The sequence below is a fragment of the Acanthopagrus latus genome, chromosome 16 (assembly GCF_904848185.1).
Source record: "Acanthopagrus latus isolate v.2019 chromosome 16, fAcaLat1.1, whole genome shotgun sequence".
NCBI lineage: Eukaryota > Metazoa > Chordata > Actinopteri > Spariformes > Sparidae > Acanthopagrus > Acanthopagrus latus.
In genome coordinates this window covers 3728534-3751692 of record NC_051054.1, presented here as the reverse complement: position 1 = coordinate 3751692, position 23159 = coordinate 3728534, and the positions used below count along the sequence as shown (strand labels likewise).

At 44.4% G+C, this 23159-nt stretch overlaps 1 protein-coding gene across 33 annotated transcripts in view; it reads left to right on the top strand.

Annotated features, from left to right (window-relative positions):
* Nucleotides 1–8335: 8335 nt before the first annotated feature.
* Nucleotides 8336–23159, top strand: part of LOC119004469 — a 99962-nt gene continuing 85138 nt past the window's right edge. For 2 of the 33 annotated variants that reach the window (XR_005070220.1, XR_005070219.1), the window contains exons 1-2: nt 8358–8987; nt 16225–16301. Coding sequence is in view for 8 of the 33 variants with exons in the window: in XM_037071387.1 (XP_036927282.1) it covers nt 8818–8987; nt 10309–10450; nt 16050–16110; nt 16225–16301; nt 19989–20141 (603 nt within the window). In the remaining 25 variants the exon portion in view is untranslated. The other 31 variants (XR_005070230.1, XR_005070224.1, XM_037071394.1 and 28 more) reach the window with 28 other exon arrangements.

Sequence of the window (23159 nt, the reverse complement as noted above, 5' to 3'; positions counted from 1 at the left end):
AGTAGGTGATGACTGAATTCTTCAATTTTGGATGAACGTATCCTTCAGTTTTCTTGCTGCTGTCTATGCAGTCAATACAGCTCTAAACAGTTTTGTATAAACACCTTCTGCGCTCCTCAGCTCGGGGGAAAGTGGCGTGCGGATTAAAAAAAACATCTTGAAAAACATCATTTGGTTTTGATGAAGTCGGCTCATTTAGCTGGGCACGCACCCGGTCGCTTGGCTTCACTCACATCACCGAATTAAACTTTCACAACTAGTATGCAGTGTCTGGACTCACAGATCCGGGGCTTCCTCCACTAGGGGGCAGTGTGTAGCCGGACAGGACTTGGAGCTGCAGTCTGAGCTGCTGCTGATAATAAGAGACAAACAGTGACACCAGAGCAGAAATCCACCAGGCAACAGCATCAGGGCTGCTGCTGCTGCTGCTGCTGCTTAGAAACGATTTAAAATGTGCTGGTAGACATCAAACAAACAGCGCAGAGATTGTTTTCATGTGTGTGAAATCAGTTTATAATTACAACTAATTACTGATGCACAGACATAGGGAACTGATCTTTGCCTGTAAACAGCTGTTTGATAAAATGCATGAGTTTCATGTCAAGTGGGGATTAAAATTACAGTATTTGTTGGAGATTTTGCGTACGTTTGTTCGTGTGTTGGTTTTTCTTTTTTGCTTTTATCCCCCGTGGTTTCAAGGTTAAACCGAATTTCATCACAGCAGCGGCTCTGCCTGGTTTGTGGGCAGGATTATCTTTATGGACATGTTACACATCACAGTGTGCTAATAAACAGGAGTGGATTAGAAAGCAAAGATGTCAGAAGGTGGGCAACTCCACAAAGAACTTGCAGGGCTGGAAAGAATGAGCATACTTAGTCGTCTTCGCTTCGAAAACGGGCCACACTAGGGTCAAAGTTAAAATATTAAGCTTCTCAACTTAGTGCCAAGAAAGGCCAAGACCGTACAAGTTCCTATTCCAGCCCAACGCCGCAGGTGATTACTCCCTGATTAGCATGAGGCACAAGCTCGTCTGTGAAATCAGCGGCTTTAATGTGTAGTTGAAATGAAAACCTGAACACTCTCAGGCTTCAATAGCACTTACACAAGGAATAAATTGAAGGCCATTAACTGAAGTACATAAAGTTCTCACGGCAAAGAAACAATCTTGGAGCATTAACCAACTTTGCAAAACGCATCTCAGCAGCCGCACGACTGAGAAAAAAAAAAAAACAGAGCAGATGGAGAGTCGGAGAAGGTTCTGGACGGGTCAAACTGCACGAGGCCACAGTGCCAGCAGATCAGAGAGGAGAGCCGCTTTGTACACGAGCTGGAGTACAGTCAAGTCAAACGCAAAACAACAGACATGTCCATACGTACGCGTCAAAGGCTGTGTAGCATCGAAGAGGAGGGGACTGTGATGCAGTTGACTTGATACTCTGAAAGCGAGCTCAGGACAGTTTCCGTCTGTGTTTGCAGCAACCAAAAAAATAGATATTTCCGACAACACGTCAGGACATCTGCAGCCGCGTTAGTGCCGACAAAAACAGGGTGTTTTTACAGAGACCTCCTTACATCTCCAGCTGTGTTTGTAGGGATGAAATGGGATGTTTCTAATAAGACCTCGAGACAACTTTCAGTTGTGTTTGTGTTAACAAAAAGAGGATGATGATTTTGATGGGAAATTGGGACATCTACAGCTGTGTTTGCTTAACTGCGATGTTCTGTCGCCTTGACCAAGTGGTTTTTGTGCCTTAAAATCTGTGCAGAGAAGCAGATCAGCCGTCCTGCTCAGATTTTCCAGATCGAGATGTGAACCAGCAACCTTCGGGGGCCTCAAACCGTCTCCTGCAACCACTTGGAGAAGCTCCTCGTGCTCTTGCTCCGCGCTCCGACCCTCCCCTCCCGCCTTTCTTCTTCCAAGCTGCCCTCATATTCACTCATCATCCGAGCAGGCGGACCAGACCAAAGCTGACATTGTCACAGCCCATCTCAGTCACCCGCTCAATCTTTTCTTCTTCCTGAGTTTTGTTCTCTGGCTCCCACCAGCCCGAAGCTCCCAACAAAAGATTTTTTTCTCATTGAATTTAGAGACTGGCCATTGAATATGCCAACTCCTGAGTTTAAGGATTTTCCTCTTAATATTTTTTTTCTCCTGCCTCATTAGACGTCTCCCTGACTATTGTATGGCTCATGGCGAGAGCACTGTGGAGAAAATGGGCTCAGCTCCAGCCAGGGATACAATATGAATTTCAATGCGAGTTGACGACTTATTCACTTTAGCCTCTGTCGGGGCATGCGGCGTGAAATACCTGAACGCCACGGCTCCCATTCATATACATTAGGCATCATTTCTATTCCCTTTCATGCGTACAGCCCTAGAATTTCAAATATTCCTCTCACAGGCGAAAGCTAAGTGTGGTTTTCGATTGTGTGGAGTGGAGGCTGAAGAATGCTTGTCGATAACGGCTAAACGCCACTCACATTAGGTGTCACAACAGATCTGTGAAGTCACGGCCAGTGTAGGATGGAGATTATATGTTCGGAGTCTGCAGGTGCAGACATGCTAAGCTCAGATAATGTAATCGTACCGTCTTCGCGTCGGTTCTTGGCCATAATTCTGCGATTTATAAACGGAATTCCTCTTGGAGCGCGCAACAAGCACACACATAATCACCGATGCACAAAGAGAATTGCCTCTTCCCTCCAGTCTATCAAGCATCAGAAGAGAGATGTTCTCTCTTAGCATCTCAAATCGTGTTAGATTTTCAATTTCAAGCCATTTATTTCATGTTATTTTTCCCCACGCTCAGGAAAAAAAAAGCCCTTTTCACATTTCAACCACTCTGCATGCGGCGCCTGCTTGTCTAAAGGTATAGCTCTCTGGCGTGAGGCGATCACAGCACTTCAAACAGCTCAATTATTTGAAAATATAAGTCAATTATTTCTTAATTACGCTCCCTCCGCGATGTGATTCCTGTGCAGGATTTTTGACGCTGATTCTCGTTATCATTATAAAAAGGCAAGAAAAACAGTCAAGCTCACGGATAAGGAATGAAAACGAGGACTTTTTTGTGCTCTTTTTTGTTTTTCCTCCCCGCAAATTGATTTGTTGTTCTGTGAATAAGCTAAGTGATAAAGAAGTCTAGACTTGAAAAAGGCCACGCGGTCCTGATGCTCTGATAGCGACTCAGAGGGGATTATGAGGTAAACCAGATCCCATCTGCCTTCTGCACAGGAAGAAAGTCTTATTATTTTTCCGCCGTTATCTGAATCAAAGATAGGCAGATACTTTCACACGCCTCAGTCTCAAAAACTCCTTGACGACAAGCTCATTAGTAAAACTCGCTCACATCTTTAGCGTGCAGGAAACCTTCTGCTTCCTGAATGCCCACACTTGGTCATTAATTGCAAATTTTTCACCAGTAATTACAGTAATTGTACGGAGGTTATGGCTTGTTTGCCGTAAAACACATCGTCCGGGATCATAATCTTAACAACTCTGAGTAAATGTGATCATATCCAGTACAGAGCACCAGCTGTAAAAATGTTACGACCTCCTCCATAAATTTACATCCGAGAGTGGCTGCCGACTCTTTTATGGTGAAATTACAGTCAGACTGTGTGCCGCTGTATTTTACTCGGGCCTGGAGGGTTTAATGGGTCGCACCCCTTTAATCACACGGACACTCCCCGACTTCTCCTCCCCGCTCCTCACAACGCTCCTGGCGTCAGTCGGGACCGTGCAGGAGGAGAAAGATTCAAACTATTTAGTTTGCAATATGTTTCTTTTGCTTGATGAAACTTAATGCAGCTCATCATGACTGGCCGATGACATCACACTAAATCTGAACCAGCAGCAAGTTCCATCTCAAAAGTGTGTATTTGTTTAAGCGTTGATGTCAAACAGCAATTTCTTTCCGCACTATGTTCCCTCAACTGTGCAGCATCTGTATTCCAACACACAAGCAGCTGTACCCGCCGAAAACTGATATACACCACAAACACGCCACAGGAAATATGTCTTAGTGTTTTTATTGGTTGCTTCTCCATGCAGGAGGAGAACCGACGGTCATCTACTGCAGGTAAAACGCCGACTACAGATCAGCGTCTCATACAGCCCCACATCAGAAAGACCTGAACTTCCCCTTGAAACACCAATTAACACAGGTCCCTCCCTAGCTGCCTGTTTTTTAAATGCGTTAATATGTTGAAGCAAATATCACTCCACGAGCTGTTTCAGTGGAACCCAACCATCCTGAATCCCGCCTACGAAGGTCTTCAGTTCCTCTTACCAGACAAGAAACGGCTGCTAATGAGCACAACACCAGATCGATTTGAATCACTGAACTGGGCTGTGGGCGGTCTGCTGTTAAACTTCAGAGGTCTGCAGCCAGGTCAAGATACTTCACTCGCCTCACCAGCTGGTTGCTAACTGTGCCATTTGGTTCCAGGCAGGTGGCGTACATTTGATTTATTGCTTTATTTGTTGCTGGAAATACTGTTAATGAGAGCGCAGAATGAGCTAAACCCGGTTAAAATGCTCCTGCAGAGAAGGTTTTAAATCCTTCGGTCTTGAAGTCACAAGATCACAGCTCTGATCTCCAGGCTCTTCCCACCCTGACTTCCTTTGTGTAAAATAAATCAATTTACACCTCCTCAAAATATAAACGTGTGTTTATGTACGTGTTGTTGCCCCTTCTGACGGTTTATCACTGTCTATTAACAGCTTCACATCAACCGCAGAGTGTTTAGTGCACGTGAGAGCCCTGAGTGGGGAAATACTGTGCAAAAGTGCCTCATTACAGCTGCTTTCCAAATTAAAGAGAAGATGTATTATTCATTTGTGGAGAATCCCTTGTGAGTGAGCCCCGGCAGGAAAAACAGGAAGCGTCTGAGGTTTTCTCTCCATCAGCCACTTATTAACGGGCTGAAACACCCGGCGCTGCAGCGGTGGACCCAGGAGAAGCAGCGCGGCGTTGCTCACATGAATTATGGGCTGGTTCGAGAGGCCTTTCTACAATTAACTGCATTGATAGCAGCAGCTTTCTTCCTGCGGCTGTGGCCCAGTTCAGGGTTCCAGATCTGCGATGCCTGACTGGAACGTCCCATTTTTCCATTCGGCGCGGCTTTGTTTTGCTTCAAAATACCATCCATAGTGCCGTGACAGGTTGTTTAATGGAGCATCGTGGAGATCCTAATCAAATCGTAAAGTGGAGATGCATCACAAGACACATCGTATGTACCAGGAGGTGAATATATCACATGAATAAGACCTGTGAGAAAGCCGCTATAGGGTGAGCAGCCCGAACATGTTGTTAAATCAAGGATGCATGGATATACGCACTATTAATATGATACAATATTAGTTCACTCTCACAGTTCACAGTGTAAACCTGAGAATTGTGGAAGACGTGCCTGAATGCTCAATTTTGAAATTGACCAGTTCCAAAAAGTCCAAAAGAGCAGCGCGGTTAAATCATTTTATCAACATTTAAGTTAATGGAGAGTGAAGACGGATGTTAGCCACTCGGTATGAACACTCTGTGGAGGAACATCCAGGGACTTTTACACCCTGGATGTCGAACTTTTCTGGTTTTACAGTGTGTGTGTGCAACTGAGCAACGTCCACAAGCATGGATGGGACGCCGCCTACAGTGCTGCATCCAGATTCTCCTCAGTAAGTTTTAAAAAAAGAGACATTTGAAGGTCAGTTTTGGTGACCCTGAGCAAACAAGAGGTCAAAAAGCAGCAGAAAGTGTTTGTATCTGCATACATGCGGTCAACTTCTTCAACTCTGAAGTCTGATGTCTCATTCGGGGTGGTCTGATTTGTCTTCAGCATCTTGCTGCAGAATTCGCATGGGGACACAATTAAAATTGGCATGTTATCCAGAGACAAGTCGTTAATATGTTCTTATTTAACATACTAATCACACTCCTCTCCCGCTCTGACAGTAAAGTCTAAATCCCCTGTGAACTGTGTGCAGACTGAAGCTGAGCATTGAACATCCTTTGTGCGAGCTAATACAGTTTTAAAGAGGGAATTGCAATTAGAGGGAGGGAAAGTGGGTCACTCATGACACCAGGGATGTGCAGCAGAAAGCACTATGTGCTTGTCATGTCATCTCTCAGTAAGCTGCAGTCACTCAGGAGCGGCCCCTGGTGTCAGTCGCGTCTCTTTCGGCGAGTTGGAGCCGCTCTAAAAGCAAGCCTGTCCAATTTTCACTGTACTGGCCATTACCTCTCCCTGTGAACGCCCCCAATATGTCGTCTGACAGCTGTCATGTTCCATGCCCACCGACGACTGCATTCGTTTAACCAGATTAGAGCTCTGTCGAGGGTTAACATGTGAGGGGAATTCTCATCAGAGCGGCGTGCAACATGAAAAAAGTCCAGGTTTGAAGTATTAAAATAGTGTTTTTGTCATGAGCGTGAGTTCTTGTTATTTAAAGATACCCGTTCATTTTGTGATGGCAGCTTAATAATCACCTGCGTGTGTGATGGTCGCTCCGTGTTTGTCACCTATGTGATAATGACTGCTTTGAAAATACTTCTGAAATCCGCGGCGACCTTCTTCGAACACATCACAGGTGACACTTCTGACTGATGCCTTTTTTTTTCCAGAGCTGGCCACAATAGAACTGATACCAAATCAACCAGGTGAGTGGATGCAGGGGTGTATCTGTGAATTATTGAGCCCATAATGTCTCTCTGGAGATTCCTCCGCATTCCTTTCATGTCTGCACTGCCACTATTCAACAAACGGGAATCATCCGGGCACACGAACTCGAACAAAAGCCTTTGTGTTATTTACTGAGGAATCGTTGGCCTCATCTTTAACAGAACATATGGAGATCAGGGTGTTTGATGGCGCCTGTAACCACGCTTTGTCAGAGGTCCTCTGTCCAACACGTATTTGTCCACGTTCATCGCTCACTCCAGTTTTTTAGTCTAAGGCGACGACAGCAGCTGCAGTTTGAGGGATGGCGCCAACTTGGATTAAACAACAGAGGTGGCAAAAAATGTTTCCACTCCCAACTCGGCTCAAGTTAGCAGTAATATGTCATATGAGGTGTCTTGTTAGACTTTCAAAATAAAGCAAACGACCCACCCAAACCACCCAAACCACCGTCTGACTTCTCGCTCTTTGTACTCCTGCATCAGAAACGGGGCGCATCAGGAAGAAACCCAGAGTGGTAACTAGACCGTCAAACCTCGAAGTGTAGGGCTGCAGTCCAGGCTGCTGTATCTGACGCGTTGAGGTCCAGACCGTACTCAGATATCGCTGATGTTCCTAAACAAACCTAAAGTTGCGACTTAAAGAAACACAAAGTTTCAACTATCCTGTGTGTTTTGCAGAAACGTTCTTTAGTATTTCCTCTGCTGATTGGGTTGAACCTCCACAAAGACCGACTCTTTCCTTGTCCAATTTATTTCCTCTTATCTCCTCCCAGTCGTGTCCCGGTCTTGGTCCTGATTCATCACTGTTACCGTTTCAAACGCTGCAGAACTCCTTCCTCTCCACACTACACCTCCTGTGCACCTGTGATGATCTGACTTTTTTTGTGAATGCCCATAAAACTGACTCTCTGAACTGTGTCCTGTCCTGATCTGACCTGAGGAAACAAAGCTGACACTAACTCCCTCAGCAGTCTGATACGTCTGATCCCACGCAGTCTCTGTTAATCAGGCGACACCTCTGGACTGACGACCAGATGAGCTTTTTGTTTTCCTTCCCATGATGCTTCAGTTCTTGTCCCGTCACAGTGGGGATGAGTTTATAATTTGTGCTAACAAAGGAGGCTGCATCCATCAAGCTCAAATTACCTTTTCCTGGCTGGTGTCGACAGCGATATTAAATCGCCCATTGCTCTTTACTCTCAGTCCTAATGAGAAATATTTTGTCCGCAGCTTTCCAACTGTTACGGCTCTCTGGAACAGGTTTCAAAACTCTGCCTGCCCAAAGTCTGATGTCTTTTTATTAAAAAACTGCAGCCTGACAGGGACAGTCGTCACATGATTAAAATGCTACATATGAGAGATCCTGCTGTTTGGACTGGATCCTGATGACGAGTTTTAATGTGACAGGCAAATTCACATTTCACATTCTGTTGTTACATCTTACAACTCGATTGATTTTAGAGGTAACACACTTATTATAAAAGAGATGTTCCAGCTGTTTGTCACTCAAACAGGAGCTGGTGTTTTTCTTATATCATTAAAAGCTTGAAGAGAAGGAAGAGAAGAAAAAGAAGAAGAAGAAGAAGAAGAAGAAGAAAAAGGATTTATTTATACTTTATTCTCACTCTTATGTTCTGTTTATTTAGATCTTGTTGTTTATCATGTCCTCTTTTTATTTTCCTGCTGTGAAGCTGTTTGTAACTTTGTTTTAAAAAGATGCTTTAAAAATAAAATGAATCATATCATGATCATATCTGCCTCAGCTGACCCTGGACCCTCTACCTTTTTCTTTCACCTCATAATTTTTTTCCCCCTTCATTTCTTTTTCTGATGTGAGCAGAAACTCACTGTCACTGAACGCGTCTCTCGTCTTCACCATTTTCTTTTTTTTTGCGGCGCGACTTCACGTGACGAGCGGAACGAGGCAAATACCGCGATGACGTCACGACGCAGGTGGTCGCATGGTGCGGTCGACAGGTGAGCAAAGTTTGACGAAAGCGTGACGAAAGTTTGACGAGAGCGAGGGAAAGTCGGAGTAATCTGTGCTCGCTGGCGGTTCTGGTGGCGGTTCTGTGTGTTCAGCACGCCGGACTCTGATCCAGGATCATCGTTTTGGACGTGGACGTCGTCGCGAGGATGAGGCCAGAACACCTGCGGCGTCCTCGGGTTGTTCCACCTGGACTGACCCGCTGTGAGGAGCCGGTGCTACCTGTCCCCCCCCGAGAGGGTGAAGGACGAGGCCCTGCAGGGAAACCGGACTCTCACCCAGAACCAGGTGGATTAATCTGCACTCCAGCGTCCCTGAGGTGAGCTGAACCTTACACCTGTTTCAATACATGTGATGCAGATGAACCCGGTGTGGTTCTGCTGGGCCTTCTGGGCCTTCTGGGCTGTTTAACATCTCCCCCATATAATTACTGAGAATATTAACACCTGTGGCCTGCAGCGCACACTGAAATGTTCCAACTTCCTTAAAATCCTAATATTTATGGAAGTGTGAGGGATTTTTTTTTTTTACCTGCGCGATGCTCTAAACTCCTTCCTGTTTCCAGCTTTATTGACCCATAAACTTGTTTCTCAGGCGGCACAAAGAAAAAGACAATAAAAGCAGATTTAATGCAAACAGAACACACAGTCAGAGCAGTAATGAGAGGAGGGTGTTGTGTGTATGTTTGGGTTCAGCTGTGTTCATTGTATATACCAGACTTTAAATTAAGAAACATAAACCTCCAACAAACACTCAGCGGATATGTGTTTAATGTGCATTTTAAAGGAGCAGTTCACCATTCATGATAACTACACGATTTCCCTCGTGTTTCCATAAAACGTTGAGTGAATTTCAAGCAAACTTTCAAAATCTGGTGCGTTTCTATAAGCTGTTTTTGAGTGAATGAACTACATAAAGTGTAATTTGGTCAGAGGCGACGTGACTATGGAAGTAAACAGAGGCGAGAGGTGAACAAACCTGGAGACAAAATGGAGAGAGGCCTTCAGGAATTACTGTCAGTAGCAAGCATCGGCCATGTTGCACGTGTTGCAGTGAAAATCATGTTAATGTATCGCTATGTGGCCGATATCCCAGACTCCCTTACAAATCGGGTGATTTTAAGAGTTGTCGCGTCATGAGGAGAAACTCAACGAGCTTTGTGAAACAGCTGTGGCAATGTTAGAAGAATCGGACCCTTCTTGTCGAATCGGCATTGAATACAAACGTTTCTTTCCTTGCAGAGATTGTGTGTTTTTTGTGTGTCTTACCTCCCAGCTGCTGTCTGAACACACACTGATTCAGCTGATTCAACCATTTGCACCAAATTTATTGAAGAATATAACTTAATAGCAGGAGACAGTAACTAATATTGGTCACAAAAAGTCACCAGACCTGCGCTTGTCGTGCTTCAGTCCACCTAGATCGTGTTGTTGTTGCAGACATCTTTCTTCTCTCCAATATAATGGAACTAGACGGCTCAGAAATCAGTTTATTGGTCCTTAAAACAGGAGCTTTGTCAAACAACAGCACCTGGACCGACAGTTTAAAATCCGATATTGCAGAGATAAAAGTGTGCATGCTGAGTCTTGGCCTGACTGAAGCTGCGTGGCGTCACATGCTTGCGTTGTTTTCCAGTGCAGCTACAGTGTGAGAGCGTCCCTCATCACCTCACCGCTGCGTCTCCTCAGCTCACATCCATCCTCAGCGATTCCTGATAACGGCGCTCATGCCATCAGTCGACCCTCCTTCACCCGACTGAGGGCCGCAATTAGCCGACAAAAGGTAATCTCAATCAATTTCAATTTCACCTTTGTAGAGACGATTGAGAACACAAGGGGTTAATTATCCCCCTGCAGTATTGATTGGTGTTTTCTCGCTGGCCTGTTAATTAGGGTGACTGATTTGGCACCAGGGTTGGAGTGAGAGATAAATGATAAGCGGGAGTGGGGAGTAATTCCTCGCCCCTACTAGACAATTTCAAGCCTCCTCTGTTGCTCTCTCTCTTCCTCTCCTCCTCCTCCTCATCTGTTTCTCCCTGTTATGAGTCAACTGAGCTTTTAGCTGAAAAACGTCCGGGCAGTTTTTTCCCCCCCTCCTAGTTACGTTTGACGAATCTGTCTTGACTGAGGCATTTCCTGCCACTCCGATGCCTCCGAATTAGCATTTCACATGCTGTTTACCTGTGCTGCGGCACTTAGTTTGTTTCTTATGTATTTTTCATGATGTGCGTCTTTCAGAAGATGGCATAAGAGCTTACCTTTCTCTTTCCTCTTCAAGCTGTCTCGCCGTCATGTCTCGTTGATGGGTGTATGATGTAGAATAGATTAAAACCCAACTGCAGAGACGCGTTTGCCTTTTTTTTGTTTTGTTTTTGGGAGCTCTCCATGTGCGCCGGTGCTGCCTGCCTCTTGGCCATGCTTGGCTACACAGGTGACAGCGTGGCTTAACTGTGAAAGCGAGCCGGGCAGAGCTGCAAGGCAGGCCTAATTGAAATCCCCTCCTATGCTAGGCAGAGGGGATGGAGCTGTAAAAGGGCCTGTAATTACTGAGGCCGCTAATGAGAGATAATTAGGTCATATGGCAACGTCTCTGCCGGGGCTGTGCTGCGAGAGCGGTTAGGAATAAAAAAACTGGGCAAACTATGAACTCCTGCGCCTCATCACCATTATGCACCACCATTACAAATGAACAGTTCATTAGTAATAACAAGTTATCATTAAGAAAAGGACCTTTTTTTCCCATCACCAGTGTGAGTGAGTAATACCCATATTACCACTCCGGGCTCATGACAGGAGGGATAAATATAGTGAGGATCTCTTGGTGCTGAGAAGCAGCAAAATCTGCCTCCAGAATGAGAAAATATGATTTTGGGGGGCTGATACCGACTTCAGGAAGCTAAAACTAACTGGGATATAAACATATGTCATCTGATATACACCAATCAGACAAAAATATGAAACAGCGACAGGATGTTTTACAGTTTAGCAATGAAGGTTTTTGTCTGTGTTGACATCTGTTCACTGAAACAACAAAATTCCTGGTACTTCAACAATCATAGATTCCCAAAGGCATCTTTTCTGCATTATTATCTCTAAAATGAAGTTTCCATATCAGTGCGTATGGAGCAACATGTGAAATAACAATGTGTAAGCGGCATTTTACTCTAGTAGTTTGATGTGGTTGAGCCAGATTATGTCAAATACATGTAGTGGAGTAAAATGTATAATATTTACGGCTGAAATTAAGTTAGAAAGTGATGCATCCAAGTACTTTGACTCAGCTCGTTCTCAGTTCTTTGTCTTGTTAGCACTGCAGGTGTCTGGCACCACGTTCCCGAGGCCGTAAGCTCTGCAATGCATGATTTTAATTTTGGGGCTGTTATTCTGGACTGCTGAAACTGCATCTCACATAAAACAAGAGTTACTGAAGATCCCAGTGAATTTGAGCCTTCCTGTATAATTGGAGCAACGGCACGCTTACGTTCACTGACACAGTTTTATGTCCCTTCTGTCATTTAAAACACTTTAAATCGGCACTACTTTGAAAAAAAAAGCCTGATGAATAACTGTAGATTTCAGTCGGTGCTGGTGAGGTGATGAGGAGGAGGCGGGGGAGCCTCAGACAGACGGCGTCCTGTTGAACATGCCGGTGGGGCAGCATGACTAAAATAGCAGATGCTGATATGATGGTCACAGTCAGAGCGGCCTGATTACGTAGAGGCGCTGTGCATGAACGAACCGTGCATGTTGAAAAAGACTTTCTATACGTGCTCCCTTCACAGCTGTATGTATTGATGTTGCAATTCATGTTTCTCTGGCTGTTCAGGAAAACATTTGTACGTTGTTTGTTTGCTTTACCATCTCTTTTTCAGCGGCTAACGTGGAAGTCGATATTTCTGGGATTTGTTTTGTGTGCAGTGCTCAGTTTGTGGAAAACATTGATTTGTTCCTTTGGTATTTTTCTTTCGGCTTCGCTCGGCGTTGAAGGATAAACTTTCTCCTCCGCTTATACTGGGAGCTTACAGGGTAGTGATGGATGGATGATTGAGCTCACAGACACGCACACATGGGTGACTGCACATGTTTCTTCAGATCCGATGAAGGTAAAGCGTTTAACAAACGGGCCGGGCAGCCTCCGCGGAGCAGAATCAGCCATGTGTCTTTTTTTTTATTGGAGAAAACCAAAGTGGAGGAGTCACGAGTCCAGCTGTGGAAAGCCCTAATGGGCTTCTTTAGAGCTCTTCAGGATAATGACCTCTTCAGCTCGCCAACCATTTAAGTGATCTCCAGTTAATTGGGCAGGAACCTCAATCATGCTGACATTTTCCCCCCATCTGACCCTGATCTCCTTTTATCCATTAGCAGTATTTCTCTTCCGCACAGTTCTGGGAGCCTTCAGAGAAAATCACGTGCAGCGTTGAAGTACAGTATCTTGTCAGAAATATATATATACTTTTAAATTTAAACACAAGCTGACAAACCATCATACACATGTTGGTTCCCATTCAATGTCTTTCCAATCCTCTGCTCCTGGAGTCGCCGTTCTCTCCGTGACAGTCAGCAGGGACAACACCCCGGGACATGCCGTCACTGTCTCAGAGTCTTCACACTTGTCTGAGGTGGCTCAGATGGACGAGTTTGGTTCAGACTGAGCAGGAGGGGGCTCACGCCTCAGCCATGGCCCAAGAAAACCTTCCTGTGGGTCCCGTCTCGCCTCTGACAAATAGATGGTGGCATCTGCAGGCTGGAGGCCTCTGCGACACGGCGACTGGGGACAGAGGCTGGTGGGGCGGCATGAATATTCATCGCGGGATGCTATTTCACCCCATCAGCTCAATGCCGGCTGTTCCCCCTGCCCTCCGATGGAGACAGAAAGGCAGAACGTGGAAAATAAAATGTGACGATGATATGTGATGAGAGTCAGGGCCGAGCGGGAAGCGAAAGCAGATTGAGGGGAGGAGAGGGCTCGGCTTTGAGAGATGCTCTGACCGGATGAGGGAGACAATGTGGGAGGGTGCACGGCGAGAAACGAGGGACTGAGGGATGGGGAAGGCAGCAGATAACTACATGGTGACACAGAAAGGAAAAGGGTGCAGGAGGTGTGAAATGAGAGGGAGAGGAGGAGGTGCTTCGGAAAAGACGAGTAAATTAAACCGGTGTGTGTGTGTGAGAGAGAGAGCGGCGAAGGATGAGAGGGAACCGGAGAGGAGAAAAGGATGACTCCAGAGCAACGAGGAGATGGCGCGAGAGGAGAGCGAGGTGTGGAAGTTTGGCATCGGTGTAAAGAATGATTTATCCCCAGATGAAGACAGAAGCCGACTCCCTCCCTCCCTCCCTCCCCTCACTTCGCCTCCCGCCTTGCTCCTCCCAGCTCGTCCTGAGCGCTGGCAGCTCGCTTACCTGCGGACAGGCTGCTGCTGCTCTCCGGTCGAGGGATAAGTAAACAAGGCTGTTGCTCGCAGATGGGACTGTCTGAGATGGATAGCCTCGTCCCAAGACACACACGCACACACACGGAAACACTCACGTTGTGCCAGAGTATGGCAGCATGAAAGGGAAAAACAAATACTCGCACATGGAAAAACCACTTTAGGCAAAATAAGGTTGTAGTGTTTTTGTTTGTGCAGGTGGGCGAGGCTGCAGCGGAGGAGACGGAGAGAGGAGTTTGATTCGGCGTTTACAGAGGTGAAGCCGGGATAAAAGCTGGGAGCACACATGCGTCACTCACCTGCTGTGATTAACTGTGTGTGTGTGTGCGTGTGTGAGTGTGTGTGTGTGTGTGTGTGTGTGTGTGTGTGTGTGTGGGAGAAAAAGCAAAACACTGGATGGCTCCCCATGACGGCGTGTCTCAGAGCTCTCAGGGTTTCCTTTCACCCGTCCCCTCCACACTTCCTGTTAGCATGTCCGCCTGTCTGCGTTGTGTCACCGTCTTGTTTGCACGAGGAACCTGTAATCTCGCAGGAATGTGCAGAAGCCGCAGTAATGAGCAGGTAGCGAGCGCTCGGGTCGCTGGATAGACATCTCTAAATCACGGGAGGGGGAGCGCGAGGAAACAAATAATATATATATAAAAAAAAAAAAGTAGTCATCAACCTTATATTATTCATTTGTCAGCGAGGCGCAAGCGTGACAGCGTCGCTTCGCACGTGAAAAAGGAAAAATGAATGTGGGGAAGTGTGAGCGTTTGCCACTCCGTTGTCATGATCGCGGCCCTGCTCGACGGGGAAAAACGGGCGAGGGGAATTCATTATCGCTAATGTATTCTAATGCACCCAAGTGCCAGGTTTCATCACAGCTGAGGAGTCTAATACTGCAGTTTTGTTAGCATTAGTATGTATGAAAGTTCCTACAGTATGATCTCCACTACTGTAACTGTAAAGATGTTTCTCTAATGTATGCGGCAGCTGCCTCGACGTGGTGTTTATGCGGCTGTCGACGTGATGAATGGGAGATGATGGATGTTTCTCGGCTTCAGCCGGCACACTATAGGAGTATTAGGTGAACGGTTCAGTAATTTAAAAAAAGATGACTGCACATGTGGCACCTCGACACGAAAACTATGAACTTCACGAACCCGGCGGCTGCATCGCTTTGAGTTAAGCTCAAAAGGCGATCGTGCCGAGCATGTCCAATGAAAGAACCGCCGGTTAACGGTCGACAGTTTCAAACAAAATTGAGCTGTGTTATGGTTCTGCGTGGAAAAAGGATAATTTGGTTGTTTTCCTTCCCCATCGAATGCCATTTTCAGAGAGTTCATGTCGTCAGTAAGATTGTAAAAAGGTTGCTGAGAAGAAGTGAGCTTCAAACACAAAGCGATCGTACAGGTTGTAAACAGATCTCGGGTCAAGATGTCTGAATTTTCACTACTTTTGTGTGTTTGTTACAACACTGCAGTTATATGAAAGGAGAGGGAGTCAGTTCTGTGAGCTGCTGGTAAACAGCCTCAGCTCTACAGTTAAAACAGAGACAGATAAAATAATCTTTTACATTGTTAAAGATCACGTGTTATTCATGGCACAATGGACTGACACACAATTTGTTGTCCCATGGTGGTCCATCAGCAGGAGGGGGGGAGGGGCTCTGCCTCTAATGTGTGGGCTCAATTTTAAAAAAAAAAAAAAAAAAAAGAGGCCAAGTGAGAAATGGAGCTCGAGAATCGAGAGTTTCTGCCCCTCGTGTACTGATGTCTCGTGGATAACTACCTCTCACGGAAGTTTTAAAGCCCCCCTGCACCCGAAAATAAAAAAAGATATTTAGGTCAGCCCTAATTTGTACGTATCTCAAAGTCTGCAGCAAAATGTGGAAGCCAGGAGAGTAAATGTTCGATTTGACGCTGCAGCACAACCCTTTCATTCACTATCCCTCTGCCTTCGACGGTCCAGATAAGATGGTGCCACCCTCATCTTAACTCTGAGCCTTCATTCAAACACAGAGGTCTGTCAGGTGAGATTTGTATGATTGGTGCAGGTATTTTTTCGCCGCTGATAGAAATCCCCTGTACGATCCAGTGTGAGCTGATTTGGCACCAAATGTTCGTCGTCTTTTTTATCTTTCCAGCGTGTTACTCAGGTATCTCTCTGTGTTACATCACGCAGCTGGTAGTGCAGTTCCAAGTGAGGCGAATGCTCCATGAGGTAAGATCCCAGAAACAACTGTCACTTTCACATTATCCCGAAAGAGTTGGACTCACTGAGCTCGGTAATGAATTCTCACACAATTTAAGTTCGCACACTGTGAAGTCGGCCGCGATCAGCAATAAATCGATAGAGAACTCTCTCACTACATCCACATCACTGAGGGGAGTATGTTTGAAGAGAGGTGTTGATGAATTATATATATTCATATCGCTGATCACTGCAGATTTCATTACCACATTTTATTGGTTTCTTTTCTCCTGTGAGATGGAGACAAACACAGTGTTCACAGCCCTGTTTCGCTCCCCTGGTGTTTGATACAAGAGTGCAAATATAGTGGTGCATTTTATTTAAAGGAAGAGTTCAACATTTTGGGAAATGTGCCCAGGAATGATTGACATCAGTCCTGTTTGTGCGATAAGTACTGAGCGGGAGTCTGGAGGCTAGCCTAGCCTAGGTTAGCCTTAAAGGGCCAGACCACCATTTTTATGCATCGGAGTGTGTGTACAGATGTCGGGGAGTACGACTGCATGTCGGGAAAAAAAAAAATCATATACAGCCTTTTGTGGCTAAACGCACTTGGTAAACAGACTTACATTTCTATAGTGCTTTTCCGGTCTTCTGACCGCTTGAAGTGCTTTACAACACTTGTCACATTCACTCATTCACACCGGTTCATACGCTGAAGGCAGAGGCTGCCATGCGAGGTGCCAACTGCTCATCAGGAGCAATTTGGAGTTCAGTGTTTTGCTCAAGGACGTTTTGACATGCAGCTGGAGGAGTCGAGGATTAGAAACCAACAACTTTCTGATTACCAGACGAGCTGCACGACCTCCTGAGCTACAGCCGCCACAGACTCCAGAAGGAGCTGCAAAGTCTGGAATGAAGACGATGGGAAATTTATATTATCTATATATTAGCTATGTATCATTGTCTAGCTGAATAAAAGAGCCAATATGAAGCTAAATTGCTTGGTTGCTTGAAGATGTGGGTTACATTGTAAAAGAGCGGTCTGATAAATCAGGTCCTGTATCAGCGGCGTCTCAGAATCACACGCCGAGCCGACCTTGCCCACTGAGATCACACCTCTCCGTCAGTCACCTGAGACAAACGTCTGCGAGGGAGACGCCCTCTGCTTACTTCCTCTCAGACAGCTTGTTGTCGCAGGAGGGCCTCGCAGCACACGTCCAGACTCTCCTGTTGGTGCTTTTTAATTTCTGGCGCAAGGTGACGCCCGATGGGTGCCGGGAAGATGGCAAGCTGTGAACTGACAGTCTGCCTAAATCTATTCTCTGCATGAGGCGGTGTAGAGAAGGAGCCGGAGTTTCATCACCGGCAGGCTGTTAGCGAGGAAGGTGGATGTTTGTGCGACGATGGAAGGCGGCTAAGTCTGTAAACACATTTTTCTTCCTTGTGTGTCTGAAACCCACGGAGGATGCGTTTTGAACACACACTCCTACGTCCCTGTATGTCTCATGTGTGCAGCCAGAACATTTCCAGTTTGAATCCAGCCGGATTCTTCGACAGGAAGACGATGCGACAGGTGATCCGACATCACATGTAATCTCCCCATCTATTCGTACGGCAGCTGACAAACACGCCACGGTGCATGTGGGCAGAATCTGAATGCCCCTCATTGGTGGGAGATGAGTTGCTGTGTGCTCTGTACAGGAGTCACCGGTCCCTCAAGTCATTTTCTCAGCTTCTCTCACAACTCTGGCTGAAGATTCACATTTTGTTTTGCACACATTTTTTGCTTTATTGTGAGCCCACACACCCACAGAAACATTTTGTGTGGCCAGATTAACATCGTTTTGAAAAGAAACGGTCCACTTTAACCAACACAATGCTGCAGCACTCTGTCTGCGTTTACTGGCAGCATCACCAGCGCCGTTTTCCCAGACACAACACATTCACTCTTCTTTGTTGGTGAGTGCCTGTGTCTGACTCTGGCATCTCTCCTGTTATTAGCATTTTAGAGCCCATTCACACTTTTTGCCCAAACGAATTTGTTGGATGTGGATGTTGTATTTTCACTCTCAGGAAAAAAAAAAACAGCATGAGAGTGAAATTTAAAACCATCTGCTGAGCAGCAGTTAGTAGAAACTTTCCTCTCATCTGTTTGAGTCGTATCACGTTCCAGCTAGATTGATAAATGTGAGCCCATCGTTTGATTTGTCATGTTTAAAACTACCACAAGAGATTATCATTTCTTTTGTTCATTCCAGAAGGCCCTGTGGACAAAAGATGATGATGATGATGATGATGATGGTGAAGCAAATTAGTGCCGTATCGTTCCAGACTACAGAGCTGCAGACAACTCAGTTCATCCTCAGTACTGTTTGTAAGAAAGTAGATTTTGTTTTGCGTTCCCAGCTCATCAGATATTTTAAGATGAGCACTGATATGATCATTTGCGTTTCATGATTATCCAACCAAAACAAGTCAGAATCCGACCAGGTGACGTTAAGAATAAATAGCCAGGTTTTTCCACTGATCGTTTGCTAATGTATGTCGTATAGAGGCATCAGTGTTAAAGTGAGATTGTTGAATAACCAGGTATACGTTCCTTTTATCCTGTTCAAGTGAATATCTTTTATCTGTTGCCGCTACTGAGACCACAACTTGCAAAGTGCAGCTCTGTGTTGAACGTGAAACCAACTAATGCACACAAATCCACAATTCCAGTCCCGAGAGCATCTGCCGGTGATGGTGCCTGGAGACACTGTTTGAAGCAGGAACTAACACAGAAGTGATTTTGATTTCTTTGCCAGGTGATAATATGTCAGTCTGTGCCTCTGCGGGCAGGTTTTTCTTCAGCGCTGTGACTTCGCAACCATGCGAGATGCAGTCATGAAACAGAATTGTCTCATATGGGCTCATCATCTGTCTGTGTGCGGTGCAATGAACAGATTTTCAAACAGTCAGTATAACATGAAATATATAAACACACTACTTGTTACTGGCATTCAGTCCAGTGAGCGACGGAGCTTGAGCAGACCTGAGCACACAGGGACAGAGGACAGGAGCGTAGGAGGGCTGCAGACAAAGAAAAAAGCAGCTACAAACTGTCTGCTGAACTCTACGACTACAGCGCCTCTCACAGCCGAGACCTTCATCAGTTTGGTTACCTTACAATGTTTCTAGCATTCATTCAGACTTTAGTTCATTAGCTAGCTACCAAGGACAGACCTCCTGTAAGCAGTATGAGCAGTAATAAGGTTTCCTATTTGTATTATTTCAGAAGAATAGTAGGTAGTACATCAGTTCAAATTCATTTTCACACACACACACCTTGTTTTCCCCCAGAGTTCAGATCAGCACCACCATTAACTGCAAAAGTGAGCTGCAGAAAAAATTCCTTCGATCCAAATGTCACCTGAATATGTTCATTACATTTCTTTTAACCAAGTTTTCATCTTTTGAAATAAAGTAAATTGAATTCAGCATCATAATGATGAGCCCAAATGATTCAAAATTAGTTGAAGGCCTGTTATCAGACAAAAAATGAACATGCTGCTTTCTCCAACGGCATCTAGTTCATCTAGAGTTTAGTGTCACATTATTAAGAACCATTCAGCTTCAAGAGACTCTTAAAAAGAAAAACAAGGATATCTCTATTCATCTGTGTTTCCTGACAGCATTTTTACCTGTAAACTTGATGGCAGTATGAATTTATTTCAAAAGGGTTTCAGATATTTCCGGCTGCTGATGCTCATCGCCAAATGGTTGTGCTGCCAATGGACAGGTGTCAGTAATTCCATGTGGGCTGCAATCTGGAAGCCGTCCCGAAAGTCTGGATTAATAAGGCTTAATTATAGCAGTCATTTCATCTTATGATATCAGACTTATGTCCTTCCAAAGGCTCTAAATGTCCGGGGGATTTTGGGACGTTGCATTCTTGGACGCTACATATTCAACAGTAAAAAAAAAAGGTTTTAATTATGAGCATGATTTTACTATTTGTTGCTCTAAGCTCCTATCACAAAAACAACTGACATTATTATTATGCAGTATTTATGCTATGCAAACAAATATATGCACTTGAGAAGACAGGGTGAAAAATAACAAGCAGGACCGCAGAGAGGAATTACTTGAACAGTTTGTAGAGCAGAAGGAGCGAAGACGAGTCAAGACACTGCTCGCACAGAGAGACCAGAACGGCCGACACATACAGTAAATACCAGCCGCTGCCTGGAAGCCACAGTAAAAGGATGGATCGGGATCAAAAGCCTTCTGCACGAGAGCTAAAATGTGCCCATGTTTCATGTTTTCAGACAGCAGGGTATTTCATTTCAGATGGATTCACTGCGGTAAGCTGTAGGTTACAAGAAAAAGCCTGGAGTGTGATGGTGTTCTCGGTGTGGTACAGTCCGGGTCGTGATGGGCTCCTGGTGCATCAATACTTCAGGGGGCTTTCCTGCAGAACTCCACTATTGATTATCAATACGTTGCTGGACAGAAAAATTAATCAGGCAACATGTTTGACCATCTATTAGCAATTAACGCCGTTTATCAAGCAGAAAATTCCAAAGCTGGCTGGTTAAGCAATTAAATGGTGATAGGCATTTTTAAATGTTGTTCTGTAGTGAGAATAATTATTGTATCTTAAAAAAATATGAAAATATAAATTAACACTGAAATGTATCTAAAGCTGACACCCTGGTATTCACAGTTAATTGTTGTTTTAAAGCTGCATTAATTAATTTTGGGGGTAGTTGGAGCCATGCAACAAGCTGTAAAAAACTATATTGATGTATTGATCGCTCGCTGAAAGCCTATATAGATCTGTAACCCTTTCTGCATGCTGATGTCCAAGTGCTTTCAGCTGGTGCCTGTGTAGTTGTTTTGCATATTGTTTCGTGTCTCTTTGTAGTGTTTTTGTTTTCCTTTTGTAGCTGTTCTGTGTCTCAACGTTTTGTATCTCTTTGTAGTTATATTTTCCCTTCGTAGTTGTTTTGTCTCTTTGTCGTTGCTTTGTATCTTTTGTAGTCGTTTTGTGTCTTTTTGCAGTGTTCTTGTTTTCCTTTTGTAGTTGTTCTGTGTCCCTACATAGTTTTGTTGAGTTAATTTGTAGTTATTTTGTTTCTCATCGTAGTTGCTTTGTCTTTTTCTCAGCTCTTTGTAGTTGTTTTGTAGTATTGTTGGGTGTCTTTGTCGTCTGTTGTACATCTCTTTACAGTCTTTGTAGTCATCCTGCATTGCTCTATAGTTGTTTTTATCTTTGTAGTTAATATGCATCTCTTTGGTCATTTGCAGCTATGCAATAAGAATTATTAAGTCAGTTGAAGTCAGTCGATTCAAGACTGCACACTGACAGCCCATTAAGTAATCCTTCCACGATCACACAGCCAGACGTAAGCACGCCGCTGCTCATTCTCTGTGATGATATTTTCATGTCAAAATTTGTCTATAAAGAATTAACAACATGAAATGTCCTGCGTGTTCAGTGCTTCAGCCTTTGAGGATTCAAATATTTATTCCATGTTCATCTTTTAAATGCAGCTGAGATTGTTATGTTTAACACTCGAGCCATTAGCTCCCAGCCGCCTCAATTATGCAGTTATCATTATTAAAAGATTCTCTCAAACATCTTTTGTGGCATCTAATGGAAGAAAGTACCCCTAATGCATTTCCGCACAATTCTCTATCTGCTGTTAGGAAAGCATCTAATTTCCTTTTCACCATCGATGGCCCTCATTCTCGCACTGGCCCGATTCCAGAACACAAATACTAATTTCATTAAGTTTCTAAGAGGTGTCCAATATGGCAGATTGTTCTCTGAAAATTGGTACTTTTAGAGTTTGTGAATTTGTGCCCCAGACGCGCCATTATGTCCAAGTAACTTTTGCTTCTACAAAAAGGGTTCATTAGTGTCGGAGGAAGAGTGTGGACCAAAAGTTTAAAAGGCTAAAATAGTGTGAATATCTTACAATGTGTCTAAGCCAAGGACGGCTCTTTTTTACTCTGCTTGTGGTTAAATGATGTCAAATAATGTCAATTAGTGAATAAAACTTCATTTAATCTTCTGAGTAGTAAATCGCGCTCTTGACTCTGCCTAGCTAGTTAGATGGCTAGGTAGGTAGCATATGCATCCTTAAACTTAAGTTGTTAAGCTAAAAAGATTCAGTGTCTGTAAACTGTTTATTTACAGCAGAAGCATTTAGTTGGTTATTTCAGAGTAACTTCAGTATTGTTGCTGAAGCTAACAGAGGCTAATAAGGCTGACAGATAGTCTTGCATTGCTGCCCCCTTTCTCACTCTGTTGTAGGCGAAAGAAATCTTCACTAAAGGGAAAAAGTAATCGGTGCTTGCTTGTTTATGTCTGTATATGTTTAGCGACCAGGCTACTGTTGAGGTCACATGCCATTTTCAGCTTGCAGGTTTCTTCCTCGGAGGTTGTCGTTTGACGTAGGGATGGGCACAAGCAGATAGTGGAAGGAGGGTAATATCGCCTGAAATAGGCGCCCGGTGACAAGCTTATACCAGCAGCCTACACCTGGTGAGTCAGACTCGCTGACGGGTGAGGGGGTGGACATTATGAAATAAAATGTGTCCTAGGGGAAAATTCCCTTTAAAATAAAAACATACTTTTGAAAATTTTTATTTTGAAATGAAAATGTGTATCATGAAATGGAAATGACATCTGTGTCACTTCATATCGAGTTGAGTTTAAATAATTTAATTTATTTCACAAACGGTTGTTTAAATTATATGTTTGACTAAATTTGTTAATATGACAATGTTTTTAATAACGTCCATGTCATTTATTCAATATTGGGAACTTTGTTTGAACTCTGTGTTCTGTAGTTTTAGCATCCATCGTCATGCTTGTGTTTGCATGTAACATTTGGATGT